The sequence below is a fragment of the Leopardus geoffroyi genome, chromosome X, assembly GCF_018350155.1.
Source record: "Leopardus geoffroyi isolate Oge1 chromosome X, O.geoffroyi_Oge1_pat1.0, whole genome shotgun sequence".
Lineage (NCBI taxonomy): Eukaryota > Metazoa > Chordata > Mammalia > Carnivora > Felidae > Leopardus > Leopardus geoffroyi.
Window position 1 is genome coordinate 45,726,210 of NC_059343.1, and position 14,886 is coordinate 45,741,095.

The window sequence follows — 14,886 nt, forward strand, 5'->3', positions numbered from 1 at the left end:
CATAGCTCATGAATTCTGAAAGTGGAGACAAGGAGTGTGCTTAGTATAAGTATCTTATAGCTGGCTTGAGCATTAGTGACTACATGCACTCTTTTATTAAAGTTTATTTATTTTTGAGAGAGATATGGGGGAGAGGCAGAGAGAGTGAGAGAATGGTAAGCAGAGTCCACATTGTCAGTGCAGAACCTGGCGTGGGGCTTGAACTCACAAACTGTGAGATCATGACCTGAGCTGAAATCGAGGGTCAGATGCGTAACTGAGACAGCCAGGTGCCCCTACATGCACTCTCTATACTCGATCAACCCCAGAAACTAGAAACTTGACTGTCTCTCGCCATTTTATTATTCAGTTATTGAGCCTTCTATGGGGACAGAACTTAAAAATGCAATAGTTTTTTTGAAGAGCCAGAATAATCCAGAATTTGACAGAACCTAAGAACGGGTATCTAGGTCTCCATATAGAAAAACAAACAACAAACATAGCATTTATTCATTATCTTAGTGGCAATGAAATCTCATTCAGATGTTAAAATATGACTCAAGATGTTATTTGTAAGAAATTAGTAATATAAAATGGAGTACTTTGTGGAGCACCTGGGTAACTAGGTTAAACGTCTGACTTCAGCTCAGGTCATGATCTCATGGTTCTTGAGTTTGAGAGTCCCATATCTGGCTCTCTGCTGTCAGCGAGGAGCTGGCTTCGGATCCTCTCTCACCCTCTCTTTGCCCCACCTTGCTTGCTCCTTCTCTCTCTCAAAAAAAAAAAAAAAAAAAATTAAAAAATGGAGTGTTTTGTTATTCTTTGAACAAAACCACAGAATGAAAAAATCAGTATTAAAAGTGGCTGTAATATATCTGATTTGAATTCACTAATTATATAAGATAAAGGATGGGATTTAGAATTAAGGGGTTTTCCCAGAATCACACAAATTATGTTAAAGCTAGTACTAGAACTTACTTCAGTGCCTTAGCATATTTCATACAAATTGATATTTATTCCAAATACATTGTGTATTGGTTAAAAGGGAGAAATTATAAAAAAAACCTCTGAAAATTATTACCTGTTGGTTAAAGTACTGATACTCAAAAATAAGAAAGTGTTTCCATCTTTATAATTCAATATGGCTTTGATGCAATTTGTTTCTGTATCTGACAGTCTATAAGTCAGTCAGTCATGTATGTAGGGTCTAAACTATTTGTCAAAATATCTTTGTATGTGAATTCTGTTATTAAAGTAAGTAAAATTAAACCTATATTATCAAAGATATAATATTCAACAAAACAGAAACCATGTAATTTACATTCTTAATGGATAACATATCTGCTTCTGGCATTTTAACGGGCTCTAGATCTGAAAAATTCACCTGCCTCCTAACAGGACCACCTTCCTTTTTACCTGCAGGTTGTGGCTGAGCCAGTTCCTGGATATCGGTTTTAATTTCAGGCTCTTAAAAAAGAGAGGTTATCAATTAAAGAGTGAACATAAAATATAAATAAAGAAGTGATAATATTCATAATTTCAGTTATATGAAATAAAAGCCTGTAGGTTCAGGGTTTTTATATAAAAAATAGTGATGGAAAGATGGACTTCACATCTTTTTCTGTATTATGAAACCTTATTTCAAATAATAATCCAAGTAATACCACAGTGTACTAAGAGTAGAGATCATCAGCTAAGAAATCCATACACCATAGATAGGATTTTAATTAAAATTAAAATGTAATTTCCTGAAGGATTAGCTGAGTACATTTATGGGCCTACGACAAATTCTATACTAGTGAGATGCATCCCCTACTGGGACAGCCTGAAGGTTATTTTGTCAAAATTAACTAGTTAGATTTAGGTGCGATATCCCTCTATGTCACTTTTGATAAATAAGTCATGTAGAGAACAAAGTAACAAAAATAACAGCAAAACGTTAGTAACTGAAAGTCAAGCTTCTGTCTTACAGTGAGAATAAAGAGAGTAGGGTGGAAAGAAATTAATGGACTTTGTTGTCAGTCATGTTAGAGAAACCTCTTAACAGTGAATTCCTAAAATAATCCATGACCTGAATGATGCCAATAATTCATTACAAGTATTTGATGAAAATACTGTATTTGGAAGCTGTTAATTTCCATTTCATGATCATTTTAAGATACTTTTGATTTTCCAAATCATAAAAGCATTTGGGGCACCTGTTTGGCTCAGTTGGTTAAGCATCTGACTCTTGATTTCGGCTTAGGTCATTGTCTCACGGTTGTGGGATTGAGCCCCAAGTCAGGCTCCGTGCTGAACACGGAACCTGCTTGGGATTCTCTCTCTCTCTCTGTCCCTCCCCCCATCTCTCTCTCTCTCAAAATAAACATTAAAAAAGTATTTAAACACCTTTAAAGCCACTTAAAAATCATACTAATATAGTTACCTATATGCCAGTTTCCTGAATTATCCAGCTTTCCCTAAATGTACCATATCAAATGATTAATCAATGGAAACAGTGGCTATCACTCATTGAACCCTTTTCTGGAGTCTCTCTCTTGTTCCATTGAACTTCAATTATTCCTATGCCAGTACTAAGCCTCTTTAAAGTACAAATTTGAGTATTAAGCAGTTTGTACAAGACCATTCACTTTTTTGTACAACACAGATGGTAGGAAGAACAAAACTCCTTTATATGAGAGAACAAAACTCCTGAAATCTGAGTTATGTCTCCATGTGTCAAGCAGTCTTTGGCAAGCCACAATCCCAGAACCCTAGTTTTCTTATTTATAGAATGAGGCTACCATCCCTATGCAAATCGTCTTTATTCCAGATGTTACATGGTATGTTCACTTGGCACTCTGCATGTGCTGTTAAAAATTGTTTACACTTTGTAGGAGATGAATGAAAAGGCCACACAAGAATATTCTAAGAAAAAATTAAACTAGTAAACAGTGCATACTTTTTTTTTTTTTAATTTTTTTTTTTCAACGTTTATTTATTTTTGGGACAGAGAGAGACAGAGCATGAACGGGGGAGGGGCAGAGAGAGAGGGAGACACAGAATCGGAAACAGGCTCCAGGCTCTGAGCCATCAGCCCAGAGCCCGACGCGGGGCTCGAACTCACGGACCGCGAGATCGTGACCTGGCTGAAGTCGGACGCTTAACCGACTGCGCCACCCAGGCGCCCCAACAGTGCATACTTTTGTAGTTAACAGTTTCCTCTGATTTAAAAAAGATTGCATGTTCAAGCACACAGATTAAATCTTGAAGAAAAAGGGGAAATTCATTAGAGTGAAGGAGCATATGAAGCTGCAACCTATTCTGTCTTCATATTTTCAACCAAATTTCAGGAATTGACTGAGATTCTCTTGTAATGTTTTGTTTCATCTTGTTATGGTATGTCAAAATGCACGATGCACACATATACCCTGGACCCCATAGACATTCCTTCCCCCTTTCCCTTCACCTGGATCCACAGGTGCTTCTTTAACTTCTTTCTTTTGATCAGGTATAATATTCTGACTTCCAGTTGGTGTCTCCTCTTGTTGAGGTTGCTTATCACTGGGCTGCTGGCCCTACGGGTATGTGTGTGCGCGTGTGCAAATAAACAGTTGTATTGTTAATACATGCCAACAATATAAATATTACAGATTTTTATATCATATAATAAATAAGTATAAACACACACATAAAACATGATTCCATATATTTATACTTAAAAGTTACTCTTCTGGGGCGCCTGGATGGCTCAGATGGTTAAACATCTGACACTTGATTTCAGCTCAGGTCACAATCAAGGATTGTGAGACTGAATCCTGTTTCAGGGATTCTCTCTGCCTCTCTCTCTCCTCCTCCCTCTCTCAAAAATAAAATAAAAATATTTTTTTTTTTAAAAAGAAAAATGTCTTTAAACTTTAAAAAATTACTTTTCTCATATTGTGGCTACTCTAAGAAGAGGTACCCACAAGCACTTGGGAGGCTATTTTAAACTATGCTGGGATAGATATGTATATCCTGTTGTTAATAAGCATAACAAAGGAGTCATAGGGTATATTTCCACAGGGAACACAAGTATGTAATCCTTCTGGTTCAATGTTTCCCATCCCTTATCAGCAAAGAAACTTTTATCGCTGTATCTGTATGTTTGTAGTTCAACAACATTTTCAGAGAAATAAACTGATGGTATAGAAAATATCAAATACCAAAGTACTCACAGCCATAGGTGCAGCTGGCTGGTTAGACTCTCGATCACCTTTTCTTTGTTTAGACTTAGATCTTGATCTTACACATCCACTCATACTTCACCCTGAAAGTAGAATATCAGGATTTGGAAAACGTATTCTAATTAATTTTTTTAATTTTTCTAATTAATTTTTTTAATGTTTTTATTTATTTTTGAGACAGAGAGAGACAGAGCATGAGCAGGGGAGGGGCAGAGAGTGAGGGAGACACAGAATCCGAAGCAGGCTCCAAGCTCTGAGCTGTCAGCACAGAGCCTGATGCGGGGCTCGAACTCACGGAGTGTAAGATCGTGACCTGAGCCGAAGTGAGATGCTCAACTGACTGTGCCACCCAGACACCCTGGGAAAATGTATTTAATGCGATCCCTATCGACATACTGCCAGCATTTGTCACAGACCTAAAACTGGTAGGGAGCCACAAAAGACCCAGAATAGCCAAAGCAACCTTGAAAAAGCAAAGCAAACCTGGAGGCATCACTATTTGGGACATAAAATTGTATCACAAAGCTGTAGTGATCAAAACAGTATGGTACTGCCACCAAAATAGACACATAGATCAATGGAACGGAATAAAATACCCACGAATATATGGTCACAAAGGAACCCACAAATATATGGTCAATTCATTTTTGATAAGGCAGGAAAGAATATCCACAAGGAAAAAGACAGGCTCCTTAACAAATGGTTAGGAAAGCTGGACAACAGCATGCAGAAGAATGAAACTGGACCAGTTTCTTACACCATACACAAAAATGAAATGCAAACAGAGAGGGAGGCAAACCATAGGGACTCTTAAATACAGAGAATAAACAGGGTTGCTGGAGGGGTGGGTGGGTGGGAGGATGGGTTAAATGGGTGATGGGCATTAAGGAGGGCACTTCTCAGGATGAGCACTGGCTGTCACATGGGGGAGATGAATCACTGGGTTCTACTCCTGAAGCCAAGACTATACTGTATGTTATCTAGCTTGTATTTAAATAAATTAAAAAAATTAATTCAAAATGGATCAAAGGCCTAAATGTGAGACCCCAAACCATCAACATCCTAGAGGAGAACACAGGCAGTAACCTCTTTGACATCTGCTGTAGCAACTTCTTTCTAGATTATGTCTCCTGAGGCAAGGGAAACAAAAGCAAAAATAAACCACTGGGACTTCATCAAAATAAACACCTTCTGCACAGGGAAGGAAACCATTAACAAAACTAAAAGGCAACCTACAGAATGGGAGAAGATATTTGCCAATGACATTTCTGATAATGGGTTAGTATCCAAAATATAGAAAGAATTTATAAAACTCAACACCCAAAAAAACATATAACCCAATTTAAAACATGGGCAGAAGACATGAATAGACACTTTTGTAAAGAAGACCTCCAAATTGCCAACAGACACACGAAAAGACGCTCAACATCACTCGTCAAATACAAGTCTATACAAATACAAAATACAAAACTATAATGAGATATCACCTCACACCTGTAAGAATGGCTAATATCCCTGCCATTAAATAACTTTTGAAGAAAGAAGTTTTGCAGATCTGTGTTTTTTTTTTGCCATGGGGCCTGTGACATCATTCTTTGACTTTGGATAAACTGTTCCAAATAGCTTTGGTGTTGTAGTTATTATATTACAGCACAGTAAAATAAGTATGCTCTTATTTTAAAATTTTAAATGTTTTTTTTTTTTTGTATCAATGAAATCATCTGGAAAACCATGTGAAGTCTGTGTGCCACATTTTGTGAAACCTTTCCTTCAAAAGGACAAAGCCCTTCATGTCAAACATTATAAAATTACTATAAATTTTTATGAAAACGTCAGATTGCCAGTATCGTCATCATGTACACCATCAGTTTTCCTGGCCAACATTTCCAGATGTATTTACTTTGAGGATGACCAAGGGCTTCTTAGAACTGAATCCAGAAATCTACTGCTTATTAGAGTCAAAAGTAAGTTGTGGATACACTCTGACACACCTTTTTGTGAAGATTAAATGAAGTTATACATGTACGGAACCTAGGAGGAAGAAGACACTGACATATAGTATACATGCTATCAATAGAGGAGTTTTTATAGTAACTCATTCTTTAAAAACTCAATAAATGGATCTATTGTCCTAAGTGCACACAATCAGTGGATGGCCAGCTATTCACAATTATAGAGCACAGATCAAAATTATCTAGTTAACAGAGCCATGACTTTTAACTTTCTGGGAATAGAAGATTAATAACAGCGTAGAAACTGGAGGAGGTAGCTTTCGGAGTGATGGCATCATTAGAGGCATCTTGCAGGGAAGATGGGCACCTCACCAAATTTGAAATGATGCGGATCTGGAGGTTCCCCGCCATTTAGGTAGGGTCCAATTTCCAAGAAAGATGCAATCCAGAGACAGCTGAACATGGGAAACTCTAGTCCAACATTACTCACAGCCTTTCAGGGTCTTCAGAGCCAGAGGATAGAAAAAGAGGTCTTACATACCAATAAATTTTATGAAGCCAGTATATCCTTGATACTAAAATCCAAGAGTGTATACGAAATAAAAGTAGATGTTAATGTCACTCATGAAGATATTAATACAAATTCTAACCTAATTAATATGATGTAGGTTATTCAGAAAGATCATAGATCATGAACATTCCCTCCCAGTAGCGTATGGTTGATTTAAACATAGGAAAATATTAGGGCGCCTAAGTGGTTCAGTCGGTTAAGCGCCAGACTTCAACTCAGGTCACGATCTCACGGTTTGTGGGTTTGAACCCCACGTCAGACTCTGTGCTGACAGCTCAGAGCCTGGAGCCTGCTTCAGATTCTGTGTCTCACTGTGTCCCTGCAACTTCTCGGCTGACGCTCTCTCTCTCTCTCTCTCTCAAAACTAAATAAACATTAAAAAAAATTAAACATAGGAAAATATGTATGAAACTCATTACGTTAACAGATTCATGGAAGAAAACTGCTACAATCATCTCAATAAACGTTCTACAAGTGTTTGATGAAAGTCAACATATATTCAATAGAAATGTTGTTAGGAAACTAACCTAAGAATGGAACATCTTTTATGTCACAGTAAATATAGTCAAATGCTGAAAATTTTCTAATTCCTATCAGAAGTAAGACAAGGATGTCCATTATTTACCAATACTTTCCAACACTGTACTGGGTGGGTCTGTCCAATATTGTGAAATAAGAAAGCAAAGAGGGGGGATAATGTTTAAAACAGCAGGAACAAACTGTTAGTATTCAAAGATGATAGAATTGTGTACGTTGAAGCTCATAATGGATGTTGATATACACCTCTGGCATTAAATCCTATGTAGCAAGGCTTCTGGAGAGAGTATCGATGTACAGATATATCTGCACTTACCAGCTCAATCAGAATATAAAATTTCAAAAAATGACACAATTTTCAATAGCATCTAATACTTAGAGTAAGTTTAACAAAGGTTTGAAAGAGTCTTTGGAGAAAGTTGTAAGATTTTATTGAGGGATTTTTAACAGTGAAGTGTCCTTCCTACATGAGAGCAGTTTGCATGGTTTCAGCTTCTTCTTGCTTACACTTTCGGTTGTCCTTCACCTGTAAGACAGACACAGAGTTGGAAACATTACTCAGCAGAATTTATTTACATTAAATTAATGATATACAGAGGACACTATAGTTTTTATTTTATAAGATAGAATTCCAAGCATATGCTTTACCAACATTTTTGGAACACACCACACTTTCTACAGGTACAAGAAAAGAAAAAAACACTTCAGGTTCAGAACAGATAAAATGAAATGAACCTATTGAAAGGTAGTTTCATTTTTTTATCTTTATGTTTAGATTCAAGTTAGTTAACATCTAGTGTCATACTGGTTTCAGGAGTAGAATTTAGGGATTCATCGCTTACATGTAACACCCATGCACTCTCCCTATTTGATGTGCCACAGAAACTAGAAACTAGACTATCTCTTGCCATTTTATCACTCAGTCATTTGAGCCTTCATTGGGGAAAGGTTTCAAAAGGCACGTGTTTCGTAAGAGCCACAATAATTTAGAGTCTGACAAAATTTAAGAACAGGTATCCAGGTCTCCATAGAGAAAAACCAACATCAAGCAGTGTGTTTTCTTGTTCTCAGTAGCAATGAAATCTCAACTCAGATGTTAAAATTTGCCCAAAGATGTTATCTGATGACAAATAAATCATACAAAATGGAAGATTTGTGTATTCCATGTATATTATCCAATAGAACCACAGAATACAAAAATCAGCAATAAAAACTGACTGCAATATATCTGGTTTGAAATCACTAAATATATGAGCCAAGATGCATTCAGAAGTGAAGGGATTCTCCCAGAATCACACAACTTATGTTAGAGCTGGTATTAGAACCTACTTCAGTGCCTCAGCATATTTCATACAAACTGGTATTTACTCCAAATGCATTTTGTGGTTTTTAAAAGAGGAAATCATAGAAGATTCTGAATTTAAGTAGCCATCGGTTAAAAATATTTACAGTGTATTTTATTTATTTTTTAAAGTTTATTTCCTTATTTTGAGAGAGTGAGAGAGAGAGACAGCACAAATGGGAGAGGGACAGAGAGAGAGGAAGAGAGAGAGTCCCAAGCAGGCTCCATGCTGTCCGCACAGAGCCCAACGTGGGGCTCAATCTCACAAACTGTGAGTCCATGACCTGAGCCAAATTAAGAGTCAGATGCTTAACTGACTGAGCCACCCAGGCGCCCCAGTATTTACACTTTATAAAAAAGGAAATGGTTTCATTTTTTATTATTTAAGAAGGCTCTGACCCAATTTAAGTCTACATCTGATAGGGTATAAGTCAGGTAGTCAGGAAATTAGGGTCTGAACTACTTATGAAAGTTACCTTTATGTGTAAACTCTGTCATTAAAGTATCAATAAAGTCATATCTACATAAGTAAAGATATAATATTCAGGAAAATATCTGCATACTTTTCATTCTCAATGGATAACATATCTGCTTCAGGCATCTTCATGGGCTCCAGTGTTGGGACATCCGCCCCCTTCACATCACTGTCATCTTCACTTTTGCCCCCAGTCTTTGGCACAGGCAGTTCCTGGATACCAGATTCCAGGTCAGGGTCTTACCAAAAAAAAAAAAAAAAAAAAAAAAAAAAAAGATAATCAACTTAAGGAGTAAACATAAAATATAAAGAAAGAAGTGATAATATGTATTCTTGCCATTATATGAAATACAAGCCTGTAGACTTAGGGTAACAAAAAAAGCGATGGAAAGACGGACTTCCCATCTTTGTTTTTCTGTAATATGAAACCTTACTTCAAATAACAATTTAAAGAGAAACCACACTAAATGTACATTTGCATTATATTACCACAGTGTACTAAGAATAGAGAGCATCAGCTAAGAAATCTAAAATGTACACCATGCACAGGGTTTTTTTTTAAGTTTATTTATTTATTTAGAGAGAGAATGATCAGGGGAGGGGCACACAGAGGGAGACAGAAGAGTATCACAAACAGGCTCTGCACTCCTAGTGCACAGCTGGATGCGGGGCTCAAGCTCACGAACCCCGATATCATGACCTGAGGCAAAATCTAGAGTGTGACACCTGACTGAGTGAACCACCCAGGCACCCTGCACCATGGATAGGATTTTAATGAAAATTAAAATTTAATTTCCTGAACAATTAGCTGAGTGCATTTGTGGGCCTATGACAAATCCTACACTAGTGACATACATCTCCTATTGGAGCAACCTGAAAGCTATTTTGTGAAATTTAACTAGTTAGATTTAGGGGCAAAGTCTCTCTCTATAACTTATGATAAATGAATCATGCAGAGAACCAAGTATCAAAAATAACAGCAAAATATTAGTGACTTATAGTCAAACTTCTGTCTTACAGTGAGAATAAAGGGAGCAGGGAGGAAAGAAATTAATGGACTTTGTCATCAGTCCTATTGTAGAAACCTCTTACCAGCGAATTCCTAAAATAATCCATGGCCTGAATGATGTCAATAATTCCATACAAGTATCTGATGAAAATACTTTCTTTGGAAGCTGGTAATTTCCGTTTCATGATCATTTTAAGATACTTTTGATTTTCCTAATCATAAGTTGTTAAACACCTCCTAAAGCCACTTAAAAATCACACTAATATAGTTTACCTATATGCCAGTCTCCCAAATTATACAGCGTTTCCCAAATGTACCATATCAAATGATTAAGGAAAGGAAATGGTGGCTCTCATTCCTTGAGCCTTTTTCTGGAGTCTATCTCTTGCTCCACTGAACTTCATTTATTCCTGTGCCTGTACTACGCTATTTTACAGTACAGACACATTTGAGTATTAAGCATTTTATACAAAAGCATTCACATTTTGGTATAACAACACAGATGGTAGGAAGTACAAAAACCGTGTAATGAAATATGAGTTATGTCTCCATGTGTCAAGCAGTCTTTGGCAAGCCACAATCCCTGAACCTTAGTTTTCTTATTTATAAAATGAGGCTACCATCCCTATGCAAATCTTCTTTATTCCTGATGTAATAAGATATGCTGTCTCGGCACTCTGCACACACTGTTAAAACCAGCTTACACTTTTGATGCAGGGAAGGAAAAGGCCACGCAAAAATGTTCTAAGAAGAACAAATTCAACTAGTGAAAAAATGTATACTTTTGTAGTAAACAGTTTCCTCTGCTTTAGAACAGACTGCATGTTCAAGCAGATTAAATCTTGGAGAAAAAGGGGAAATTCATTAGAGTGAATACAGCTGAAAACTCTATTCACATTTTGAAACAATTTTCAGGAAATGGCTGAGATTCTCTTCTAAGGTTTTGTTTTGTCCTGTTACGTCATAATGCGTGATGCAAAAATATACCCTGTGCCCCCATAAACATTCTTTTTCCCTTTCCCTTCACCTTCATCCAGAGGTGCTTCTTCAACTGCTTTCTCTCGCTCCGGCATAATATCCTGACACTCAGTGGGTGCCTCCTTTTGTTGAGGTTGCTCATCACTGGGCTGCTGGGCCTAGGGTGTGCGTGTGTGTGTAAACAAAAAATTGCATTAATGCATGCCAATAATATAAACCTATGTTACGCATTTGATGTCAAATAATAAATAAGCATAAAAACACTTATAAAATATAATTCTATATTGTATTCCTAAAAGTTATATGGCCATTTATATACACATACATATAATGGAATATTAGTCATCCAAAGGTATTAAAATCTTGCCATTTGCAACAATGGGGATGGGGCTAGAATGTATTATGCTAAGTGAAAGAAGTCAATCAGAGGAAAGCAAGTACCCTATGATTTCACTCATATGTGGAATTTAATAATAAAACAGAGGAACATATGGGAAGGGAAGTAAAAATAAAGGAGAGGGGGAAACAAATCACAAGAGACTCTTAAGGATAGAGAACAAAGTGAGGCTTGATGGAGGTAGGTGGGTGGAGGATGGCACAGATGGGTGACAGGTGATAAGGAGGGCACTTGTGATGAGCGCTGGGTGTTGTACGTAAGTGATGAATCACTGAAGTCTACTCCTGAAGCCAATATTGCACTGTACGCTAAGTAAAATTTAAATTAAAAAAGAGTTACTCTTCCCACAGAGTGGCTACCCAGAAGAGGTACCCACAAGCACTTTGGAGGCTATTTTAAACTATGCTGGGATGGATACGTACAACTCGTTGTTAGTAAGCATGACAAAGGAGTCATAGGGTATATTTACCCAGGGAACACAAGTATGGAATCCTTCTAGTTCAATGTTTTCTGCCCCTTCCCAGCAAAGAAACTTTTATCACTGTATCTGTACATTTGTAGTTCAACAACATTTTCAGAGAAATAAACTGATGGTATAGAACATCAATTGCTGAAGTACTCACAGCCACAGGTGCAGCTGGCTGGTTAGCCTTGCCATCATCCTTTCTTTGTTTAGATTTAGATCTTGTTCTCACACGCCCACTCATTTTTCACCCTGAAAGTAGAATATCAGGATTTGGAAAATGTATTCTAAAGGCTAGGTACACCACCTCCAAGGCATAACATTTTAATTTTTTTTTTACTTTGAAAATACTTTCAAAATCAACCTTGCGTAAGGATAGTGTACATGCTGTGGTCACACCAAATAAACGGGCTGCAAGATCATTCACATCGGCCAAACTGGCAGTCAAATCACCTTAAGGACAGGAGAAAACGCGAGGCTTAGTTTCACAGCTAGATTCCCCATCATAAAGGCATGTGAGAAAACAATGCTGGATATTTAAACCTGAGTCGCCATTGTTTTCACATTCCCAGTTACTGGGCCCATTTTACCCTCTTAAATAAGGTTTCCTTGGAACACAGAGAAGTCTTAATCGTTTGCGTACTGCCTATGGCTGTCTTCCCACTACAAGGGCTCAAGGTGTCTAGTTTCGATATTGACCAGTGAGCCGGCTCCTCCCTTGACACCCTGCACAGTGCGATACAAATCTCCGGGACGCAGCTCCAACCCCACATCGTTCCCCGTTTCCAGCCCCACACACCGTTTTTTGGTTTTTGTTTTAAGTAGACTTCACGGCCATCCCGGAGCCCAGGTGGGGCTCGAACTCACCACCCTGAGATCTAGACCTGACCTGAGATCCAGCATCAGCCAGCCACTTTGCCTACTGACCGCACCCCCTCCCCCACCCCCACCCCCACCCCCGCCCACAGGCGCCCCTTCCAGACCTGTTCTGTACCGCCTGGCCCGCCTCCCACCCAGGGTCCCACTGAGGACTCACTCTGGCTTCAGTGCTCCGCCGGCAGTTCCAGGTGCTTGCAGGACTCAGATACCTCAAAGAACGCCCCCCAAGACCCACCCTGTCTTCATCTCCCCCGTCCTCGGCCGCCAGCTGTCCTCACTTGTCCCCGTCCCACCACCACGAGGACGAGGGCCATGGCGGCCGCGACGCCCGTGAGGAGAAGAACGCTAACTCCTAGCAACTTCCTCCTCCGAGGCCACAGATCTACCGTCCCGACCCGCCCGAGGCCCACTGGCACTCTCCTCACAGTCACTCACACTTAAAGTCCTGGAAGGACTGATTTGTGGACCTACCGGTTGAGGGCAGGCAGCCAGAAAGATCACGAAACCGTCCACACCACCGCTTCTTCCTCGGCTCTGCTCACAGGACGCGTGGGCAGCAGGGCGCATGCTCAGCAACGGTCTTTCTTAACAACGGGCATGCGCAGGAAAGGCCTGGTACAACGTGTGTGCGTACTGACGTGGATATGTGCGTACTGACTGGGTGTATGCAATGTTGGTGGACTTCTTCCCACGCCTGCAGCCAAGGCGTGGGAAGGCAGTGTCCGCAGAGTTCCCGACATGGTGCTTGAAGAGTGGCCTTTTTCCTCCTGCCCGAGCTCTCTTTTGCAACCAGATACTTTGGGGCCAGACGGTTACAAGTCACCGTTAGTGCTGAATGTTTCTCAGAAAGGTATCTGTAACAAAAATAGATACTAAGTACTTTAATACTATTTTTATACATGCTTTGATCAATCATTCCCTTCCATGCTTCTGGATTTGCTGTCATACTTGAGTGAATTTGCTCTCCTCTGTATAATAAATACATTAACAACTGTTTTCTTTACCTTTTTTGCTTGTGTTACTGCACATTGAAACCTGTGGTTTGGTAACTGATTTCTCTAAGTACCTGTGGTCCTTCAATCAGTGCACATTTCAGAAGTTTCTATCGATATTGGTCCTGGGGTTTAAGCTCAGTCCACTGGTTCATTACGTTCAGTAATGGTGACTATGCTCGACTTGATAAGTAAAGCTGACTTTACTGGATAACTCTGTCAGGGAAAACACTACCTGGACAGGGTCTTAGCAGAGTCTTTGAGGTGGCCGGACAGGAGAGATACGTACTCAAATTGTGAAGTCGGAGTGGAACAATTCTTTCAACGTTGGGGGAGGTTGTGATGAAGACTGAGTAAAAATAGGGCTAAAATGGTGTAGGTTTGGTGGACACAGCAAGGCAAGAATATTAAGTCGAAAGTTTCAAATTCCTTATGGTTGAAAAATGTCATTTGGCACTTTTTACTGAAGAGTTGATGGATCTTTCAGTTAGTTCCTGGAAGGGACAGTAATGTTATTTTCACCTTTTGTCTTCCTAGGCAAGAGATTTTTGTGACAGCAACGTTATGTTGATGTAGCTCATGGTGAGAAGGAAATCTGGGAAGGGCAGATAAAAAAAGGGGGCCAGCTAGATGTCCAAGACCAGATTTTCCCTTGCATGCTTTTGTCTTCTGTCATCTTGCTTACCTCCTGCATCTGTCAAGTTCCTGTGTAGCACAATCAATAAGTGCACCCCCCTTTTTTCCCCTTAAACCCCTACAATCCCACACATAAAAGAAGGCCAGACCTAGGGTTCAGGGCTAAGCCTTCTGACCTGATTCCACTGGGCCAGCACTGGTGCAGAATAAATAGTCTTTTCCAATCCTCCGAGTGTGTGTCGCTTGTCTCTTCCTGGCCACCAAGTATCTGCTGTAACATTTTTGGTGCATTGGTCAGGAAGCCCACAGCCGCGCTTGCCCCTTGAGTCACCATTGTCGGATGCCAGCAAAAAGGCCACTCTTCTTGGGCCCCTGTGACAGAAAGGAAGGCATGCCACCGGTGATTTCACTGGATCCCCCCACCCCCACCCCTCGCAGGGCCCGACAATATTTGGCCACCACTTCGCTGAA

General features: G+C 39.3%; 1 protein-coding gene across 3 annotated transcripts; it reads right to left on the reverse strand.

Moving 5' to 3' along the window:
* Positions 1–7,658: 7,658 nt before the first annotated feature.
* On the reverse strand, positions 7,659–13,382 carry LOC123594223 (P antigen family member 3-like). 3 transcript variants are annotated; one of them, XM_045470945.1, is made up of 5 exons: positions 13,259–13,382; positions 12,069–12,160; positions 11,098–11,206; positions 9,150–9,300; positions 7,659–7,770 (listed from the first exon to the last, which is right to left on the reverse strand). In XM_045470945.1, exons 2-5 carry the CDS (start codon positions 12,150–12,152, stop codon positions 7,767–7,769), a joined length of 348 nt encoding a protein of 115 aa, XP_045326901.1. In that variant the 5' UTR covers positions 12,153–12,160; positions 13,259–13,382; the 3' UTR covers positions 7,659–7,766. The 3 variants fall into 3 exon arrangements, with proteins under 3 accessions (XP_045326901.1, XP_045326903.1, XP_045326902.1); XM_045470947.1 differs by lacking the exon at positions 13,259–13,382 and adding an exon at positions 12,945–12,987; XM_045470946.1 differs by lacking the exon at positions 13,259–13,382 and adding an exon at positions 12,273–12,854.
* Between the last annotated feature and the right edge of the window lie 1,504 nt (positions 13,383–14,886).